Source organism: Podarcis liolepis (assembly GCF_965112155.1).
Source record: "Podarcis liolepis genome assembly, chromosome: 1".
Taxonomy (NCBI): domain Eukaryota; kingdom Metazoa; phylum Chordata; class Lepidosauria; order Squamata; family Lacertidae; genus Podarcis; species Podarcis liolepis.
Window position 1 is genome coordinate 124,306,330 of NC_139554.1, and position 21,944 is coordinate 124,328,273.

A 21,944-nucleotide genomic window follows, 5' to 3' on the forward strand; every position below is an offset into this window, starting at 1 on the left:
GGTTTGGTGGTGGAAACAGAAGCCTTTTTGTCATAGGAAATGAAATCAGCCATCGAAGACAAAACCTGTGAAAAAAAATTTTTCTAAGCCCCGGGGTCACAATTAGAGCAAAAATATGAAATTCTCCAATTCTCTCACAAATGGTGCCAAACTGTTGCAAATTCTCCCCTGAAAGGTTTGGCGGTGGAAACAGAAGCCTTTTTATCATAGGAAATGAAATCAGCCCTCGACAACTTTACCTGTGAAAAAAAAAATTTCTAAGCCCCGGGGTCACAATTTCAGCAAAAATCTGAAATTCTCCAATTCACTCAAAAATGGTGCCAAACTGTTGCAAATTCTCCCCTGAAAGGTTTGGTGGTGGAAACAGAAGCCTTTTTGTCATAGGAAATGAAATCAGCCATCGAAGACAAAACCTGTGGGAAAAAAATTTTCTAAGCCCCGGGGTCACAATTAGAGCAAAAATCTGAAATTCTCCAATTCTCTCACAAATGGTGCCAAACTGTTGCAAATTCTCCCCTGATAGGTTTGGCGGTGGAAACAGAAGGATTTTTATCATAGGCCAGCAGTCAGGTCTTGGGGACTTACAGGCCTTTTATACCAAGTATAATATGAATATAGGGTAAAGAGTGCTATATCCAGATCTGTTCACCTAGATCTCACCAGTTCTGACTGTTACACTTCCAGCTGAGGGTTTGTGAGGTACAGTACCTCTTGTGTGGCTGTGTACTACAGTGGCAAAGGTAAAGGGACCCCTAACCACTAGGTCCAGTCGTGACCGACTCTGGGGTTGCGGCACTCATCTTGCTTTATTGGCCAAGGGAGCTGGCGTACAGCTTCCGGGTCATGTGGCCAGCATGACTAAGCCGCTTCTGGCGAACCAGAGCAGCACACGGAAACGACTTTTACCTTCCCGCCAGAGCGGCATCTATTTATCTACTTGCACTTTGACGTGCTTTTGAACTGCTAGGTGGGCAGGAGCTGGGACAGAGCAACGGGAGCTCACCCCGTTGTGGGGATTCGAACCGCCAACCTTCTGATTGGCAAGTCCTAGGCTCTGTGGTTTAACCCACAGCGTCACCTGCGTCCACTACAGTGGTACCTCAGGTTAAGTACTTAATTCATTCCGGAGGTCTGTTCTTAACCTGAAACTGTTCTTAACCTGAAGCACCACTTTAGCTAATGGGGCCTCCCGCTGCTGCCGTGCCGCTGGAGCACAATTTCTGTTCTCATCCTGAAGCAAAGTTCTTAACCCGAGGTACTATTTCTGGGTTAGCGGAGCCTGTAACCTGAAGCGTATGTAACCCGAGGTAGCACTGTACTTGGAATCTGTCTAATATCTACTGACCTAGATTGCCTGTAATCTTCTAATTTTTGTGTAGAACAGTATATCCTGGCAGAGTCGTGAAATAACTGGGATCTCTCCCCCCCCCCCGCCCCCACTTTCTCTTATTTTTGTCCTTTCAGAGCATCTCGGTCACTTGGAACTAGACAGTGAGTCATACTGCGTCTGCTTTTGAGTCTTTTTTTCTCACCCATTGTTCATACGTTGAACAATAAGACCATTACTTTTAAAAATATGCCTTTTTAATTGCCGTATTGTGTTCATAAGCACTGTTAAACTCAGCAGGATTCTTCTGAGTAGAAATGCAAAGAGCTGGACAGCAATTTGACAGATTATATGGAGCGTTACGATATTCCAAACATACAAATTACTTTACTCGGACCAGAGCTAAATGCTGATTTTAAATTTATTCACATTATTATTATTTAAATTTGTATACCATCCTTCGGCTAAAGATCACAGGGCGGTTCACAACAGAAAAATACAAAATGTGAATGCACATTACGTTTGTAAAATAACCTCTTCATAGTGGCTTCGTGGACTTTCCATCAAACGTGCTTCCGACTGGCTTCATTTGTAAATTGGTACATAATTATTTTCCCTCTCAAGAATATAATCAAACATTACGCTGCAAATGGTTGGCAGGGAAAATGCTATGCTCTTTCCTTCTTCCTCCACCCTGTGCTGCAATGTATCCTCTCCAAAGGGCACTTTTGCAATGGAGAAAGATCCATTGGGCTATTATAGGTAGCTGCACTGCAAAATAGAGTTATGCCCCCCTTGGTTTGGGGTGAAAATCTTGCCTGCGAAAACTATTTTCCTCTGCCGGTCTCACAAATCTCATTGTTAGGATTTCAACTCGGGCAGCTCTAGTAGGAATCACACACCACAGTTGCAATGCACCCTGTCACTTCCTTAAACCCATTCACAAGACATCAATTGCTTCAGTCCCCCTTAGAAGCTCTAATGCAGGGTTTCCCAAATGTGGATCTCCAACTGTTTTTGGACTACAACTCCCACCATCCCTAGCTAGCAGGACCAGTGGTCAGTGATGATGGGGACTGTTAAAGTTTGTGGGTCGTAAATCCTTTGACCCACCGAGTCTGCTGCAACGGCCCTGCAATAGGTTTGATTTATTGCTACTCTGACAAATTCCAATGGCGCCCACACGCTTCCACTCACGCGCTGCCACTCTTCTCAGTTGCCGGATAATAGCAGAGTTCACACGCAGTGTAAAATGGCTTGTCTGTGTCGACGTGGTGTCTTCAATAACTCAGCTCGACACCAGTGCTTCTATTCTAACACTCTTTATTTAGAAGCATAACAAACAGAAAAGAAAAAACCTACAGAATCTAGCTGCATGCTTGCAGCTTTCTGTCTCTAACAAGAATGAAACTACCTTGCTCACATTCTCAGACAGACTGCTCTCCAGAAAAAGCTCAGCCCCCGCAGAGCACAGATCAAAGGAAAATGCCCGGGTCCCGTGGGCAATGCACCCAGTGTGGCGTAGTGGTTAAGAGCGGTAGTCTTGCAATCTGGGGAACCGGGTTCGTGTCCCTGCTCCTCCACATGCAGCTGCTGGGTGACCTTGGGCCAGTCACACTTCTCTGAAGTCTCTCAGCCCCACTCACCTCACAGAGTGTTTGTTGTGGGGGAGGAAGGGAAAGGAGAATGTTAGCCGCTTTGAGACTCCTTAAAGGGAGTGAAAGGCGGGATATCAAATCCAAACTCTTCTTCTTCAGTGAATCAGAACGCTTCTGGAGTGCTAACTCTTGACTGTCCAGAACCAAAACAGGAACTGCAGTCCAAAAATGGCTAGAGACCCAAGTTTTGGAAACCCTGATCTAATGTGTAAGCCTAAGAAAATGTTACGGACATATTTAGGTCCACATGCACCTGTTAAAAACCCAGTCAGGTGGTAAGTGTTCCCATGAACTGTTTAGATAATTATGCAATAGGTAGAAGATAAATGCTTACAGTCAAAACAAGAAGATCAAGGAAGTGTTTAAGGTGTTGATTGACGTCACTGTTTGATCCTGCTTTTTAGATGGTGTTGTTCAAGAAGCTGTCCGCCCGCCATCTGAAGGCAGTGAGCCCCTGACATCTGAAGCCCAGGATGTACCACCTCAGAGGAAACGGAAGAAAAAGAAGGTGCCTACAGGTATACGGAGAACTGCCATCTCTTTAAGATTTCTGTAGTAGTGTAAAATGTCCCTGATGCGTATGATTTCTTTTTTAAAAAAAGATGCTAATAGAACTGAAAGGGACGCGGGTGGCGCTGTGGGTTAATCCACAGAGCCTAGGACTTGCCGATCAGAAGGTCGGTGGTTCGAATCCCCGCAACAAGGTGAGCTCCCGTTGCTCGGTCCCTGCTCCTGCCAACTTAGCAGTACGAAAGCATGTCAAAGTGCAAGTAGATAAATAGGAACCGCTCCGGCAGGAAGGTAAACGGCATTTCCGTGCGCTGCTCTGGTTCGCCAGAAGTGGCTTAGTCATGCTGGCCACATGACCCGGAAGCTGTACGCCGGCTCCCACGGCCAGTAAAGCGAGATGAGCGCCGCAACCCCAAAGTCGGCCACGACTGGACCTAATGGTCAGGGGTCCCTTCACCTTTACCTAATAGAACTGAAAAAGACAGAAGGAGAGAATGGCAGGTGGTGTAGGGGAACTGGCAGAGAATATAAGTCACTGTGGTTCTGTGGCTGGTCATAGAAAATTCAAGTTGAAATCCCAACTCAGCCATAATGCTTGCTTGGACGGCTTTGAGCATTTTTCAGTCTTGGGGCTATGGAGATGCTCAAATGCAGCTCTGAGTTCTTTGGAGGAAGAGCCGGGTACATCTGATGGGAGGGCATTCCACAGGACGGGTGCCACTACTGAGAAGGCCCTCTGCCTGGTTCCCTGTAACCTTGCTTCTTGCAAAGAGGGAACCGCCAGAAGGCCCTCGGAGCTGGACCTCAGTGTCTGGGCTGAACGATGAGGGTGGAGACGCTTCTTCAGGTATACTGGGAGTGCCTATTGCGCTCATGACTCTGGTAAAACAAAATGGTACTAAACTGGGAATCTTATCATGAAGCACACATCAAGTAAATATGACTTTATTTTAGCATTGGATTATAAATTGTTTTTACAGTATTTGTATCTAGAGAGAGAATGTGACGTAGTGATTAATAATAATAATAAAAATAATAAATTTTATTTATATCCCGCCCTCCCCAGCCGAAGCCGGGCTCAGGGCGGCTAACAACAATAAATCAGTGCAAAAGTACAACACAACACAACACTCTAAAATCATTTGTTATAAAATTAATTCAAATCAAGCCACTGGCAACCATTGGGCCAGAGCTCCGCGAAGATTGCCGAGGGAGGGAGTCAGGCTGTGCCCTGGCCAAAGGCCTGGTGGAACAGCTCTGTCTTGCAGGCCCTGCGGAAAGATGTCAAGTCCTACAGGGCCCTAGTCTCTTGTGACAGAGTGTTCCACCAGATCGGAGCCACAGCCGAAAAAGTCCTGGCTCTAGTTGAGGCCAGCCTAACCTCTGTGGCCTGGGACCTTCAAGATGTTTTTATTTGAAGACCGTAAGTTTCTCTGTGGGACATACCAGGAGAGGTGGTCCCGTAGGTACGAGGGTCCTAGGCCGTATAGGGCTTTAAAGGTTAGAACCAGCACCTTAAACCTGATCCTGTACTCCACTGGGAGCCAGTGCAGCTGGTATAGCACTGGGTGAATGTGATCTCGCAGCGAAGACCCCGAAACATTAGTGTGTTAGATGTGGACCGGGAAGACCCAGCCATGAAAATCTCTCTCAGCCTAAGCATTCTTACAAGGTTATTGTGAGGAGGAAATGGGGGCACAGGAGAACAGTGTGCATTACCTTGAGCTCTTTGGAGTAAAGGAAGCAGATAATCAAATTTGTTTGTGATGCTTTAAATACTCTTGTCTCGCCCTTCTCTGGGCATCAAGTTATGGAGGCCTGCAATACAGATTGTGGTGTTTTTTTGTTTTAAATCTTCAGAATCCGAGACATCTTTCATGGAACAGAACGGAAACGGCGTGGACCCTCCACCGGCTGAAGAAACAGTGACTCGTAAACAACGGAAAAGAGTAAAGTGAGAGCTTCCAGTCCGACTTACTTTCTACCCCTCCGCTGCTGAACAACCCCTTTAGACTAAGGCCTAGCAAAACATAAAACAGATCATGCAATTGCAAGGAACTGACTAAGCTGAGAATTAGATAGCCCTTCGCCATCAACTGATAATGGCACAAATAACACAGAACAAGTCTTACCTGTAGAGAAAAATGGACAAGCTGAAATAAGGAAAGTTGGTATTTTCTGTTTGCTAACGTAGCAGATCACCACTACACTCGGGAATTTTGGGTTTGTTCTTGTTTTATTATGTATTTTGTGTTTTTATATTGTTCCCTGAGATACCTGTGGGTATAGGGCGGTGTAAAAATTTAAGAAATGATGATGATGATGATACACTGGACACCAAAAGCTTCCGATCAGAGATGTCAAAGGGCCAGTGCTTCAGTTCAGATGCTAGCCTGATGCTGATTACGTCACTTCAAATACTATTATAGTTGCTTATTAAATTTCTGCCCCACATTTCCTCCCAATGGGGCCCAGGTGGCACCACTAACACAGCCTTCCGTGCAGATCATAGATCCCATGATGGTTGATAATAATATCAATAAACATGTGATGTTGATATGACCTTGCAGGGGAATCCTATACATACCCCATTGAATTCAATGTGGCTTACTCCCGGATAAATGAGTTTAGGATTCCTGCCATAGTCACTAGCCTAAAAGGAGAACTGTCATATTTTCTTTCTCTTCTTTTTAATTATAGGAAAACTCGACATGCAGAAAGTGCCAATGAATTGGGTGTGGAGGAAGAAGATATAATTGAAGATGAGCAAGTAAAAAGCTCAGAGCAGCATCCCGTTTTTTCTGTGTTTTCTGTTCCAGTTGGTGTTAGCCAGCCTATCAGCAAGGTGTTCGTTGAAAAAAATCGTAAGTCTTACATAGTTTTTTTTAATTAATTTTTTAATTAACATTTTACTTCTTAAATTTACATTAAAACTTTTTTATTTACTTCCTTTTTTTATATCTTACTGTAATATGAAAAAACTTTAATAAAAATCTTAATACAAAAAAAGGAAGTCTTAGTATTTCAATAACACACAGTTGTTTTTAAATCAGAAGATATGCTTTCTAATGCATGCTTTTGCTGAAGATAGGTTTTTATGATGAATTTTAGATCATTTTCATTGCAGGAGAGATCACACTCTTAGGCCATGTTTGGGTGATCAAATCTTGGCTTAATAAGCAGAGATATTAACAAGAATTTTGGCAGAGCAAGCAAACCAACCAGGAAATCTTCCATTAGCTATAGATTCCTCTATAGGACACTGCGGTTAAATATTTTGCGAAAGGATATCCATGCATAGTCTGAAGTTGGCTTAATGTCCTGGCATGTTCTTGGTTCCGACAAAATCGGAAACTATGGCCAATGGAAAATTTCCTGGTTTGTTCCTCACATGAAGGGAGGAGGGAAGGGGTAATGTGTGTTCACGAAAAAGCTGGATCAAATCTTGGCTTATTAAGCTGAAATGTGATCATCTGAATGTGGCTTTCAGTTAAGTACTTCAGAAGCAAGCAGTTCAGGCTGGTTCCCCTCAAACTCTTTGCAATAAAGCGAAACTACCGGTAAATGAGCGAGACTCAATAATCCCAAGTAGGGTGCTGGGTTCACATACCCTTCCTCCTCCTGCACAGCTGGAAGGAGGAGAGCTGCCACAATTCCTTTCTGTTTCCACAATTCTTGGCTTAACCAGGGATCCTGGCTAGTTTAATAAAACAGCTTTGTAATCTATGATACGAACTTGGCTCATTTTGAACTTGAGTAGAGTTTGTTTGTAAAATTTGAATAACCCATGGCTACTGAAGCCATTTAATTAGATTACTGTAAGCAGGTCGACGCAGGTGGCGCTGTGGTCTAAACCACAGAGCCTAGGGCTTGCCGATCGGAAGGTTGGTGGTTCAAATCCCCACGACAGGGTGAGCTCCCGTTGCTCAGTCCCTGCTCCTGCCAACCTAGCAGTTTGAAAGCACGTCAAAGTGCAAGTAGATAAATAGGTACCACTCCGGCGGGAAGGTAAACGGCATTTCCTTGCACTGTTCTGGTTCGCCAGAAGCGGCTTAGTCATGCTGGCCACATGACCCAGAAAAACAGTCTGCGGACAAATGTCGGCTCTCTCGGCCAGTAAAGCAAGATGAGCACTGCAACCCCAGAGTCGTTCACAACTGGACTTAACTGTCAGGCGTCCTTTAGGTAAAGGTAAAGGGACCCCTGACCATTAGGTCCAGTCGTGACCGACTCTGGGGTTGCGGTGCTCATCTCGCTTTATTGGCCGAGGGAGCCAGTGTACAGCTTCCGGGTCATGTGGCCAGCATGTCTAAGCTGCTTCTGGCGAACCAGAGCAGCGCACGGAAATGCCGTTTACCTTCCCGCCAGAGCGGTACCTATTTATCTACTTGCACTTTGACGTGCTTTCGAACTGCTAGGTGGGCAGGAGCAGGGACTGGGCAACAGGAGCTCACCCCATCGCAGGGATTCGAACGGCCAACCTTCTGATCGCCAAGTCCTAGGCTCTGTGGTTTAACCCACAGCGCCACCCGTGTCCACCTTTACCTTTTTAAGCAGGTCGAATCCACTCTTTGATCCAGAAGAGGAGATGAGAATTGGTTTTCACAATTTTTCCTCCTGTGCACCTTGAAAATATACTCCAGAGTGTTCTGGGTCCCTTCAGTGTGAGAAGTGGCATGGATTGCTGCAGTAGGAACATGCAAGAAGGGCTTTCCCTCCTCTTTCCATTAGCAAGGATCTCCACTAGATCAAAGACTGTTCTGCAAATAACAGATAACCCCTTCCTTTCTTGGAACGAAACCATTGGCTACAACCCAGCAGAAACAAAAGACTGACAGGCAAACCCTTTTTACTTGGTTATTGTTGATGGGGAAAAACAGGAATACAGTGGTACCTCGGGTTAAGAACTTAATTCGTTCTGGAGGTCCGTTCTTAACCTGAAACTGTTCTTAACCTGAGGTACCACTTTAGCTAATGGGGCTTCCTGCTGCTGCCGCGCCGCCAGAGCACAATTTCTGTTCTCATCCTGAAGCAAAGTTCTTAACCTGAGGTACTATTTCTGGATTAGCGGAGTCTGTAACCCGAAGCGTCTGTAACCTGAAGCGTCTGTAACCTGAAGCATCTGTAACCTGAGGTACCACTGTAAACAAAACATAAAAGGTTTAAAAAGCCTTTCACTGCCACCCTATGTGTGTTTAATTAGTGCAATGGATTTACATTGAAGTAAGTGAGCAAAGGGACGTGGGTGGCACTGTGGGTTAAAGCACAGAGCCTTGGGCTTGCCGATCAGAAGGCACTGTTCTGGTTCGCCAGAAGCGGCTTAGCCATGCTGGCCACATGACCCGGAAGCTGTACGCCGGCTCCCTCGGCCAGTAAAGTGAGATGAGCGCCGCAACCCCAGAGTCGGTCACGACAATGGTCAGTGGTCCCTTTACCTTTACCTTAAGTGAGCAAAAGATTACACCTTGGTATAGTAAGGAATGAAGTTAAGGCTGTTCCAGTGCAGAGTCTCGTTCCAAAAAACGCTACTGTGAATTGGTGAATAAATGTAGCACTAGCACTGATTACCTTTACAATTACTTAAACTTCACTTTCTCCCCAAAGGGCGTTTCCAGGCAGCTGACCGCAAAGATTTAATTAAAACCACTGAAAACTTTGATGTATTCATGGAGATGAAGGCTTCTTGGACAACCAAGGATGTGGCACTCTCCGTCCATCGTGGTTTTAGGTATGAGATTTGTCTCACTTGGCTGCTGTTTAAAGTATTGCGACCTAAAAGCAACACGACAGGCTAATAATTTGATTACAACACTTTATATAGCTACTAAATTGTATCTTCATTCAGAGTCAAGTGGCATACAATATATACAAGGTAACAGCAACTAATGTGACTTCAGAGAATTTCCCAAAGTAGGGGATTTTTTCAATGGTGTATCAAACAGAGAATGATTCATGCTTGAGGCAACATGAGTGCTAAGTATACAAACAGCGAAATAGAGATGGGTATTCTGCGCAGTGGGTCCAGCTATACACAACAGTTCATTTGTACACTTCATGTGAATTCCTTCAGTGAACTGTAGGAGCATTAAGCAGTACTGGTCTCTACCAATAAATTATTCCTTGTTATTCCAACTGGACCAATTGTCACACTTGATGATGATTAACTACAAACTTTTATTTTGGGTTGTTGCTATAAAAATATATTAAGAAACTTAAAACTTAGGAGCAAAAGCTGGTGTTTTTTTGTGGTTGACTGCATTGTTAAACCAAGTTGAGAAAAGATACATACAGTGGTACCTCAGGTTAAGTACTTAATTTGTTCCGGAGGTCCGTATTTAACCTGAAACTGTTCTTAACCTGAAGCACCACTTTAGCTAATGGGGCCTCCTGCTGCCGCCATGCCGCCGGAGCACGATTTCTGTTCTCATCCTGAAGCAAAGTTCTTAACCTGAAGCACTATTTCTGGGTTAGCGGAGTCTGTAACATGAAGCGTATGTAACCTGCAGCGTATGTAACCTGAAGCGTATGTAACCTGAGGTACCACTGTACTTTAGAAAGTGAAGTAATAAAAGGCAATTTCACCCTTTTCAAAGCTGTTAGACCCTAACTGTTATAACTCTTGGGATTTGTGTGGGCTTAAACTTTTATTTTATTATGATTTCATTCATCTAGGGTGATTGGACTATTTACTCACGGCTTCCTTGCTGGCTATGCTGTCTGGAACATCATAGTGATTTATGTTCTGGCAGGAAACCAGCTGTCGACTGTCTCCAACTTGCTGCAGCAATACAAGACGTTGGCTTATCCTGCTCAGTGTCTCCTTTACCTTCTGCTCACAATTAGCACAGTTTCAGCTTTTGACAGGTACAATTTTCATGCATTTCTCTACCCTTGCAGCAATTCTTGCCCACCATCACCTTTAGCTGGTGGCCTGGCGGCACCCCTGTCTGGATAGTGATAGCCTAACTTCTGGCTAGAGTATGACTATGCACTGATGAGGTAGCAATTACCATATTTTTTGCTCTATAGGACGCACCCGACCATAGGATGCACCTTGTTTTAGAGGGGGAAACAAGAAAAAAAAATCTCCACCTCTCTGCTCAGCACCCCTTCAGCGAAGCGGCAGGAGAAATGGAGCTCCTTCCATTTCTCCTCCCGCTTGGCTGAAGGGGCGTTGCGCAGCTCTCCCTCTCTGCTGAAGCCGGGAGAGTCTTGCTCTCCCGGCTTCACCAAAAGGAACCCGAAGCCTCTAGCTATCCCTGAAGCCTTTGGAGCACAGCGGGAACTCGCACTGCGCTCCAAAGGCTTCAGGCGGCTATCCCTGAAGCCTGGAGAGCGAGAGGGGTCGGTGCGCACCAACCCCTCTCGCTCTCCAGGCTTCAGTGAAAGCAACGCGAAGCCTTTGGAGCACGGAGGGAACGCTCCCTCTGCGCTTCGGAGCCTTCGCGTTGCTATCACTGAAGCCAAGGAGCCTGCATTCACTCCATAGGATGCACACACATTTCCCCTTCATTTTTGGAGGGGAAAAAGTGTGTCCTATACAGCGAAAAAATACGGTATGCCACTTGTTTACTGGAACAACAGCCCCTAGGATTGGGACTTAAGGGTGCAACCCAGTTCCTTTTAAATCAATGGAGTTTTGTCTTTGGCTTCCTTGGGGACTAGATTGCTGCACATCAGAGTAAAATACATTGCAGTGAATCGCTTGATGTCACGTTGCGCTAGTTTTAAACAAACCCATTTCATATCCAGGATTGACTTGGCTAAAGCATCAGTAGCTGTACGAGGCTTCCTTACCTTGGACCCAGCAGCAATTGCCTCTTTCAGTAAGTAAGACGTCAGCGTTTGCCTTGCAAAACTACTAGTGGTATGTGTCTTTGTTACAACTTTATTACTGCCTTTAAGCAGGATTTCCTTCATGTCCTTTGTTTTGAAATATTTGAGTAGATTTCCATAGAAAAGTGAGATATATGAGAGAGAGAAATACTGTTGTGTTTTCTATAAAAGTCAGTAAATTAGGGTGGTGAATTGCTCTTGAAACATTGCATTTCCTTGATCTGGATGCAGTGTCTGTGTGTGTGTGTGTGTGTGTGTGTGTGTGTGTGTGTGTGTGTGACCTTGGTGGGTGGATAGCAGACAGGAAACATGACTGCTTTTTGTGGTGCTGAAAAGGGAGACCTACATAATAAATGAAGGACTTTGAAGACAGTGGTGTATTTCATAATAATATGGCTTTGAAAAAACAGCAAATGTTACTCATTTCATTCATTTTTCTCAGTGTACTTTGCTGCTCTCATCTTGTCTCTGAGCCAGCAAATGACGAGTGACAGAATTCACCTGTACACACCACCTTCGGAGAATGGTAGCCTCTGGTAGGAATTGTGGGTTTTTTCTTCTAAAAGATCAACTACTTTGACTTTTGTATTGAGCAGCACAAAAATCTTCATAATATGGTGTGTGATATAATACACAATCAGTTGATTTGCTCTGCTGGTTATTTTACTAGGAAGTGAAGGTGTTAGACAAAGCATTGCTGCACCAAAAGTTGTGAATCTGGTAGTTAATTGTTGAATCCCCCCCATAATGTTGCTTCTGTGACTCTGTTTGCTCATTTATTGAAACACATGAAAGTTTGATAGTTTGTATACCCTGAAGGGTTTGTGCAGATGTCGGTCCTCTAGATTTCTAAGAAATATTCTTGTGTAAGATGCCAGCGGTTTACCCCCTGTCGAAACCCAAATTATGGTTAATAATCAGGTGATAGATAAGCTTGTGATAATATAATTCTAAATTGGAACCAGTTTAAATCTCTGTCTAACACCAAGACAAAAGTTGATGTAGCAGCAGTATTCCAGGTTGTAGCAAGGGGTCAGTGAGTAGATCTTGCAACCCTCTTCTAGACTGCCAGAAACATGTGACTATTAACAAGGACTTTTAGTACAGTATTAACGCCAACATGGTGGCCAGCGTTTCCTCATAGTAAATGTTTCCTAATTAATTTTGGCCAGTGAACCATAGTGGCCTAGAGATGGATTGCCGAAGTACTAGAAGATTGCGTTCTTATAAAGCCAAGCCATCAGCAAGGCAGACTAGACATGATAGAATTAGTTCCATATGTAATACAGTAAGCCCGCAACTTACGTGGGGGGTAACATTCAGGATTCAGTGGCGGGTAGGATTGCTAAAGTCATTCCCCCAGAACTCTGCCCTCCTTGTCACATGTGTAAAGCTGAATGTGCACAAGTTTTTATGTTGTGAATTGTCCTCTGATCTTCAGACGAACGGCAGTACACACATTTAATCAAATTGTGTTGGAAGCCACCCAGAGTGGCTGGGGCAACCCAGCCCGATGGGTGGGGGATAATAATAATAATAATAATAATAATAATAATAATAATAATAATAATTCACATAAGTTTTGAGCTTACTGTAGGAGAAAGTGGGAGGCGGGATCCAATTTTAGCAGAAAAATGTGGTTGAGGAATGCAGAGCCCTTCTGTTATCCACAGCTTCCGTTTGCGAACTTCTCTTGCTGAGCACTCCTCAGCTGAGCTCCAGGATACTGGAAGTGACCTCAGTGGATAAAAAGGCTTGGGGAAAGGGGCTGCAAGGAGAAATGTAGTGGGCATAGGGGGTCCCCTTTTCCAGTCGCCATTGTACCCCCTCACCCTCCTTTCTTTGTTCATGGAACTGCTGCCTTCATGTGCTCTGATGGTGTTTCCTGCTTGGCAGGGGGTTGGACTTGATGGCCCTTGTGGTCTCTTCCAACTCTATGATTCTATGTCTAATTTGTCTCTGAGCAACACCTATTTCGTAGCATTTAACACTTCACCTAATTTATATTGTACCTGTCACTAGATAGGTAAGTAGGTGCTTTAAAGATAGAATGCAAACCAATTTGATTTCTGTAGATTTATAACTCACCTTTTTGCTCAAAGGGCATTTCCACATTACATTTAAGCAAGCAGAACCGATGCTGTCAAATGTAGTTTCGCCATAAGTACTTGTCTCTCCCCCCTCCCCCCCAGGACCTCGGGTGCAGAGGAACAAATTCTTCAGCCCTGGATTGTGGTGAATCTTGTGATAGCTCTTCTCGTTGGGATCTCCTGGCTGTTCTTATCCTACCGGCCCCAGTTAGATCACAGTGAAGGTAAAAGACAGGGATGCTCCATTGCGATTCATAAACTGTGCAAAATCTCCACCGTAGATTTCTTCTTGGGCAAATTGCCCTTTCTTTCCGAGACCTGTTTAAGATCCAGGGAATTTCAGGGTAGTATTGTAGACTGCAAGCTCCAAGGAAAGGAACAACTGCAGTTTGGAGGTAGCAGAACACAGGGGAAATGGAAAGAATATTGTGATAGTTTGGGGGAAAGAAGAGGGAGCAGGGTGGTTGGAAAAGAAACAGCTGGAACGTTGTATAGTACCACATTGAGATTACCATATTAGATCAGGGGTCCTGATCTTGACATCCCTCCAGGCCATTTCAGTTGAGGTATTGGTCAGTTACTTTACATCAGGTGGCAACTTCATTCCACCCCCCACAAATTTTTATTAGTTTTCCACAAATTTTTAAACACACAAACAAATAAACAAACAAACAAACATAAATCCTAGCCTTATTCAAACTAATCTTATTAACACTGTTAAGCGACTTCCTCGTATCCCCTTGGTTGAATTTCAGTGTATATAATTTTAATAATAATAATATTTTTTTTATTTATACCCCGCCCTCCCCAGCCAAGGCCGGGCTCAGAGCGGCTTACAAGCAATAATAAAAACAAGTTGAATGATTACAACTTAAAAACAAAAATAAAATACAACATTAAAATAATGGAACATTAAAATATTAAAATGTAGCCTCATCGCAGGAGGAGAAGGAAAAGAAAAAAGAAAGAGGGAGGGAGGGAATCAAATGGGCTCCAAGCCAAAGGCCAGGCAGAACAACTCTGTCTTACAGGCCCTGCGGAAAGAAATCAGATCCTGCACAGCCCTGGTCTCATGAGGCAGAGCGTTCCACCAGGTCGGAGCCGGAGTTGAAAAGGCCCTGGCTCTGGTTGAAGCCAATCTAACTTCCTTAGGGCCTGGGACCACTAGGGTGTTGTTATTTATGGACCTTGAGGCTCTCCGTGGGGCATACCAGGAGAGGCGTTTCCATAGGTACGAGGGTCCTAGGCCGTGAAGGGCTTTAAAGGTCAAAAGCAGCACCTTTAATCTGACCCTGTACTCCACCGGGAGCCAGTGCAGCTTAAAAAGCACTGGGTGAATATGCTCCTATGGCAGAGACCCCGTGAGGAGCCTCGCCGCAGCATTCTGTACCCGCTGGAGTTTCTGGGACAGCTTCAAGGGCAGCCCCACGTAGAGCGAATTACAATAGTCAAGCCTGGAGATGACCGTCGCATGGATCACTGTGGCCAGGTCGGGGCGGGAAAGGTAGGGGACCAATTGCTTGATGCGGCGAAGGTGGAAAAATGTCGCCTTGGCTGTTGCTGTAACTTGCGCCTCCATGGAAAGGGAGGCGTCAAGGATTACACCCAAACTCTTTAACGGTTTTCCAAAACCTATATTCTCATAAAATTAACTTAGTCACTTAACATCTTTATTTCTTTCCCAATCTAAATTTCAACATATTAATTTATCATGTTACATATTTAAATCCTAAGCCTATCTGGTATTTGCAAGCTTTTCCAATTAATTTAACTTAACATATTTAACTAAATAATCTTTAAATTTCATCCATTCTTCCTGGTAATCCTCCTCCTTCTGATCACGGACTCTTCCAGTCAGGTCGGCTAGTTCCGAAAAGTCCATCATCTTCATCTGCCAATCTTCCACTGTTGGTATTTCTTGTGTTTTCCAATTCTTAGCTAATAAAATTCGAGCAGCAGATGTGGCATACAAAAATAATTTGACATCTTTCTTGGGCAATTCTAAACCTGTTATTCCAAGAAGAAAGGCCTCTGGTTTCTTAATAAATGTATATTTCAACATTTTTTTTCAATTCATTATAAATCTTCTCCCAGAAGTCTTTCACCTCGGGGCAGGTCCACCACATATGATAGAAGGTACCTTCTTTTTCTTTACATTTCCAGCTTAGATTATCACAGGTTAGATAAATCTTTGCTAATTTAACAGGGGTCAGATACCATCTATACATCACTTTCATTATGTTTTCCTTTAACATTGTACATGCAGTGAACTTAACCCCTTTCTTCCACAATCTTTCCCAATCCTCAAACATTATGTTGTGTCCTACATCTCTTGCCCAATCTATCATCACTGATTTAACTTGTTCATCCTTTGTATGCCACTCCAACAATAAATTATACATTTTAGACAGATTTTTAACTTTAGAATCCAACTTCAAAAGACAGCATGGATCGGTGCTGACAGCAATCCTCACTTCATCCATTTGCAGGCACAGCTTGGATTCAAATCTGTTTGCAGGTGGTTTGAATCCAAACCATGCCTACAAATGGGCAGCTTCAAAAGGGGGTTGCTGTTGGTGCCGATCATCTGATCGCTGTTGTGAGCCCTCGTGCCAGTGATCAATCAGAAGCACACTTTAAGCTCCTGTTTATCACGTTGCATCTGTTTAGTTACCTGCCCCATACCCGATGTCACGGTGTGGGGTGGGTCAGTCGGGTTTGGGGTAAAAACCACAATGACCTTTGCTGGCCCTAATTAGTTAGGCCTGTAGGCTAGAGATTTAGAGCAAATGCTAAGACTGCGGCAAGAGTATTGTTAGCCCAGAAATGGAAACAAGAAGAAATCCCGATGAAGGAGGAACGGCAGACGAAATTAATGGACTATGCAGAATTGGACAAAATGACAGGAAGGATTCGAAACCTGCGGGACCAGAGATTTACAGAAGATTGGAAGAAGTATATGAATTATTTGAAGAGCAACTGTAATCAACAAATTACGCTAGTAGGACTACAAGAAGTTTTGTAAGGAGAAATATACAAAGTATTACAAAGTAGAAGAAGATAGAGATATTGGTTATGAGTTTGAAATGTAATAGGGAAGATAAGAAATGCATACTGAGAGATTAGATTAGATTAGATTAGATTAGATTAGAAAATTTTCAGACAGGATTGATGGAAGTCAAAAATTTGAATAAGATGTAAAAGTATGTTTAATTACTGTTGAAAATGATATGTTAAAACACACACACACACACACACACACACACACACATATATATATATATATATATATATATATATATATATATATATATGCAGGTTTTGGTGTCTTCGGGTGTCTTCCCGTGTAAGAGTTGGGGTGTCTAGGCGACGTTTCGACGAGGTCTCACTCGTCATCTTCAGGCTGGTGCTTTCGGCTTCTTGTTACTGGAACAGAGCAGGATCTCAGTGTTTGAGTTCCTATAAATACTGTTGAGGGGGTGTGGTGTATAGCCTCCAACGTTCTGGGCAGAGAGGAAGTTCCCAGGTTAGTGTGCCTTTTCTTCTTTTGTTCCTTAATTACTTGAGGGATATCTTGAGTGATTTCTTGAGTGATATTCTGAGTACCACTTAGGTGGGTCATTAAGTGTGGATTAGTTGCTAAAGCTTTCGTGTCTTGACCTCTTGAGCTTGTGAAGAGTTTTTCTGAGAAGATGGCTGTACTGCACTTAGTTGTGCTCTGGCTTGGCTTCGTGTATAGGGGCGAGCTGTGGTTTTGTGCCCTGTGCCAGCCAGATCTGTGTAGGGATTGCAGGGGGGTGCAGCATCCGGAGGTGCCACTATGGTTTGGCTACTGGATGGTGTCTGTAATTTATCTGTGGAGAGGGTCTGGGTTTGGGTCTGGTGTGGTTGATTGGTGATGGCGTTCTGTGTGCCTCTGGTTCTGGTGTCGGTTTTTGTGGGGAGGGCTAATTTCCAGATGTCTGGCAGGCGGGACGTGTCGTCACGCTTGTTCATGTTGTGAGGGTGTTTCTCTATCTCGATGGCTTCCATGATTATTCTCTTGTGGTGATGTTCCATGTTAAAGAGCAATTTGGAATCTGCAAAATTAATTTCGTGTCCTGTTTCTTTCATGTGTTGGAAAAGAGAGGAAGTTTTTTCTTCTTTTTTGACAGCATTCTTGTGTTCTGCGATACGTGCATTTATTCGTCTGTTTGTTTGTCCAATGTACGTGGCTGGGCAGACTTTGCAGGGTATTTCATAGACCCCTTGGTTTTCCAACTGGATTTTATCTTTGGGGTTTCTGAGGATATTGGCTATTTTTTGGTTGGTGCAAAAGGCTGTTTTGATATTGTGTTTATGGAGGATTTTGCTAATTTTATCTGTAGTGCCCTTGATATAAGGAAGGAGGGCCATGCCATTGTTTTCTTCTGTGTCTTGGTTTTTGGGGGGTGTTTCTTTTTGGATTAGCTTCGTAACCTTGTTTTGCTGGTATCCATTGGCGATTAACACATTTGAGAGATTCTGTAACTCAGTTGTCAAGTGGTCTTTGTCAGCCAGGCGTTTGGTTCTGGAGATGAGAGTCTTGGCTACGGAGTTTATTTGTGCAGGGTGGTGGTGTGATTGTGCATGTAAGTAGCGGTTGGTGTGTGTTTTTTTCCGGTAGATAGTGTGTCCTAGGGAGCCATCAGGTTTTTTGTAGATTAGGACGTCAAGGAAGGGAAGTTGGTTGTTGGCTTCTATTTCCATAGTGAATTGTATTTTGGGGTGTAGGCTGTTGAGATGTGTGAGGAAGCTATCTAGTTTTTCTTTCCCGTGTGGCCAAATTACAAAGGTGTCGTCAACATATCTGAGCCAAAGTTTGGGTTTGTGTTCTGACTTGTCTAAAGCATTGGTTTCAAAGTGTTCCATGTACAAATTTGCGATGACCGGTGAGAGGGGTGATCCCATAGGTGCTCCTTCTATCTGTTTGTATCTTTGTCCATTGTGGATGAAGTACGTGTTGGTTAGGCAGTGGTTGGTCAGGTCCAGGATGTATTCGGGGGGATTGTATTTGTTTTGAATGGCTGTCAAGGCTTCATTAATGGGCACTTGTGTGAAGAGAGATACAACATCGAAGCTCACAAGTAGGTCATCGGGATGTAGGTTTTGCTTCTTTATTGTTTCTATGAACTGGAAGGAGTTAGTAACGTGTGAAGCGATGGATTCTGCATAGGGTTGAAGTTGCTTAGCGAGAAATTTAGCGAGATTTTGTAGAGGTGAGCCTATGGAGCTGACTATTGGTCTGAGTGGTGTTCCTTCTTTGTGTATCTTGGGGAGACCGTAGAGTTTGGGGCATCTGGATGATTTTTCTCTGGGGATGATTCTTAGCTGGATTTCTTCACTGATAGGAGAGGCTTTTATTTTGGATTTGGTGGTTTTTTCCAGATAGGTGGTGGGATCTGTTTTTATAGGTTGGTAGGTAGGGTCTTGGAGTAGATTTGATAGTTTTGCTTGGTAGTCCGATGTGTTCATCACAACAGTGGCATTACCTTTGTCTGCTGGGAGAATGATTATGTTGTTGTCTTTCCTCAGGTTGGTGAGTGCTTTCTGTTCTTCTTTGTGTAAATTGCTTCTGGGTGGTTTGCTGGAGCAGAGGATGTTGGTGACTTCAAGTCTGATTTTATTGGCTTCATCTGGGTTGATTTTGGTTAGGCTAGCTTCGACTTCGCATATGATGTTTTCCGTGGGGATGCGTCTCGGGGCGACTGCAAAGTTGAAACCTTTGGAGAGTACTTTGGTTTCAGTTGAGGTGAGGATCCTGTCTGATATGTTATTTACTGTTTGTTTCATGGGTTGTTGTGGAGGGTGGCTGGGCTTCTGGCGTTTCTCTAGTTTGTGGAGTTTGTTGGTGTGTCTGTCTGTCTTATGTGAGGTCTCAGTTTCAGCTCTCCAGACGGCTAGTTGTTTGCATTTGTCCCAGAGTGCAGGGTGGATTTTGTTACAGAGTTTGAGGTGAAGAGTGAGCAGATCTTTGTTGGTTTGGTTTAGTAGGTATCTTTTCTTATGTATTTCGTTTCTGATTAGGGATAGTTCAGTTCGTTTCAGGATCCTTTCGGTAGCTGGGGTTTTAGAGTGGAATTTAAGTTGGAAGCATGTGGGAATTAAGTTGTTGTCTCGGCAGTTGCGTAGGAACAAGAGATCACATAAGATGGTGGCTCTTCCTGAAACGAACTGAACTATCCCTAATCAGAAACGAAATACATAAGTTTCAACTTTGCAGTCGCCCCGAGACGCATCCCCACGGAAAACATCATATGCGAAGTCGAAGCTAGCCTAACCAAAATCAACCCAGATGAAGCCAATAAAATCAGACTTGAAGTCACCAACATCCTCTGCTCCAGCAAACCACCCAGAAGCAATTTACACAAAGAAGAACAGAAAGCACTCACCAACCTGAGGAAAGACAACAACATAATCATTCTCCCAGCAGACAAAGGTAATGCCACTGTTGTGATGAACACATCGGACTACCAAGCAAAACTATCAAATCTACTCCAAGACCCTACCTACCAACCTATAAAAACAGATCCCACCACCTATCTGGAAAAAACCACCAAATCCAAAATAAAAGCCTCTCCTATCAGTGAAGAAATCCAGCTAAGAATCATCCCCAGAGAAAAATCATCCAGATGCCCCAAACTCTACGGTCTCCCCAAGATACACAAAGAAGGAACACCACTCAGACCAATAGTCAGCTCCATAGGCTCACCTCTACAAAATCTCGCTAAATTTCTCGCTAAGCAACTTCAACCCTATGCAGAATCCATCGCTTCACACGTTACTAACTCCTTCCAGTTCATAGAAACAATAAAGAAGCAAAACCTACATCCCGATGACCTACTTGTGAGCTTCGATGTTGTATCTCTCTTCACACAAGTGCCCATTAATGAAGCCTTGACAGCCATTCAAAACAAATACAATCCCCCCGAATACATCCTGGACCTGACCAACCACTGCCTAACCAACACGTACTTCATCCACAATGGACAAAGATACAAACAGATAGAAGGAGCACCTATGGGATCACCCCTCTCACCGGTCATCGCAAATTTGTACATGGAACACTTTGAAACCAATGCTTTAGACAAGTCAGAACACAAACCCAAACTTTGGCTCAGATATGTTGACGACACCTTTGTAATTTGGCCACACGGGAAAGAAAAACTAGATAGCTTCCTCACACATCTCAACAGCCTACACCCCAAAATACAATTCACTATGGAAATAGAAGCCAACAACCAACTTCCCTTCCTTGACGTCCTAATCTACAAAAAACCTGATGGCTCCCTAGGACACACTATCTACCGGAAAAAAACACACACCAACCGCTACTTACATGCACAATCACACCACCACCCTGCACAAATAAACTCCGTAGCCAAGACTCTCATCTCCAGAACCAAACGCCTGGCTGACAAAGACCACTTGACAACTGAGTTACAGAATCTCTCAAATGTGTTAATCGCCAATGGATACCAGCAAAACAAGGTTACGAAGCTAATCCAAAAAGAAACACCCCCCAAAAACCAAGACACAGAAGAAAACAATGGCATGGCCCTCCTTCCTTATATCAAGGGCACTACAGATAAAATTAGCAAAATCCTCCATAAACACAATATCAAAACAGCCTTTTGCACCAACCAAAAAATAGCCAATATCCTCAGAAACCCCAAAGATAAAATCCAGTTGGAAAACCAAGGGGTCTATGAAATACCCTGCAAAGTCTGCCCAGCCACGTACATTGGACAAACAAACAGACGAATAAATGCACGTATCGCAGAACACAAGAATGCCGTCAAAAAAGAAGAAAAAACTTCCTCTCTTTTCCAACACATGAAAGAAACAGGACACGAAATTAATTTTGCAGATTCCAAATTGCTCTTTAACATGGAACATCACCACAAGAGAATAATCATGGAAGCCATCGAGATAGAGAAACACCCTCACAACATGAACAAGCGTGACGACACGTCCCGCCTGCCAGACATCTGGAAATTAGCCCTCCCCACAAAAACCGACACCAGAACCAGAGGCACACAGAACGCCATCACCAATCAACCACACCAGACCCAAACCCAGACCCTCTCCACAGATAAATTACAGACACCATCCAGTAGCCAAACCATAGTGGCACCTCCGGATGCTGCACCCCCCTGCAATCCCTACACAGATCTGGCTGGCACAGGGCACAAAACCACAGCTCGCCCCTATACATGAAGCCAAGCCAGAGCACAACTAAGTGCAGTACAGCCATCTTCTCAGAAAAACTCTTCACAAGCTCAAGAGGTCAAGACACGAAAGCTTTAGCAACTAATCCACACTTAATGACCCACCTAAGTGGTACTCAGAATATCACTCAAGAAATCACTCAAGATATCCCTCAAGTAATTAAGGAACAAAAGAAGAAAAGGCACACTAACCTGGGAACTTCCTCTCTGCCCAGAACGTTGGAGGCTATACACCACACCCCCTCAACAGTATTTATAGGAACTCAAACACTGA

General features: G+C 43.9%; 1 protein-coding gene across 7 annotated transcripts in view; it reads left to right on the forward strand.

The window, feature by feature from the left end:
- The window catches only part of TMEM237 (transmembrane protein 237), a 30,441-nt gene that overhangs the window by 7,158 nt on the left and 1,339 nt on the right, over positions 1–21,944 (forward strand). For 3 of the 7 annotated variants that reach the window (XM_083469828.1, XM_083469829.1, XM_083469830.1), the window contains 9 exons: positions 1,465–1,491; positions 3,390–3,503; positions 5,356–5,449; positions 6,196–6,359; positions 9,100–9,223; positions 10,168–10,359; positions 11,248–11,321; positions 11,774–11,867; positions 13,524–13,645. In XM_083469828.1, coding sequence (XP_083325954.1) covers positions 1,465–1,491; positions 3,390–3,503; positions 5,356–5,449; positions 6,196–6,359; positions 9,100–9,223; positions 10,168–10,359; positions 11,248–11,321; positions 11,774–11,867; positions 13,524–13,645 — 1,005 coding nt within the window. Of the gene's footprint in view, positions 1–1,464; positions 1,492–3,389; positions 3,504–5,355; positions 5,450–6,195; positions 6,360–9,099; positions 9,224–10,167; positions 10,360–11,247; positions 11,322–11,773; positions 11,877–13,523; positions 13,646–21,944 lie in introns of all 7 variants that reach the window. The other 4 variants (XM_083469831.1, XM_083469832.1, XR_014518116.1 and 1 more) reach the window with 3 other exon arrangements.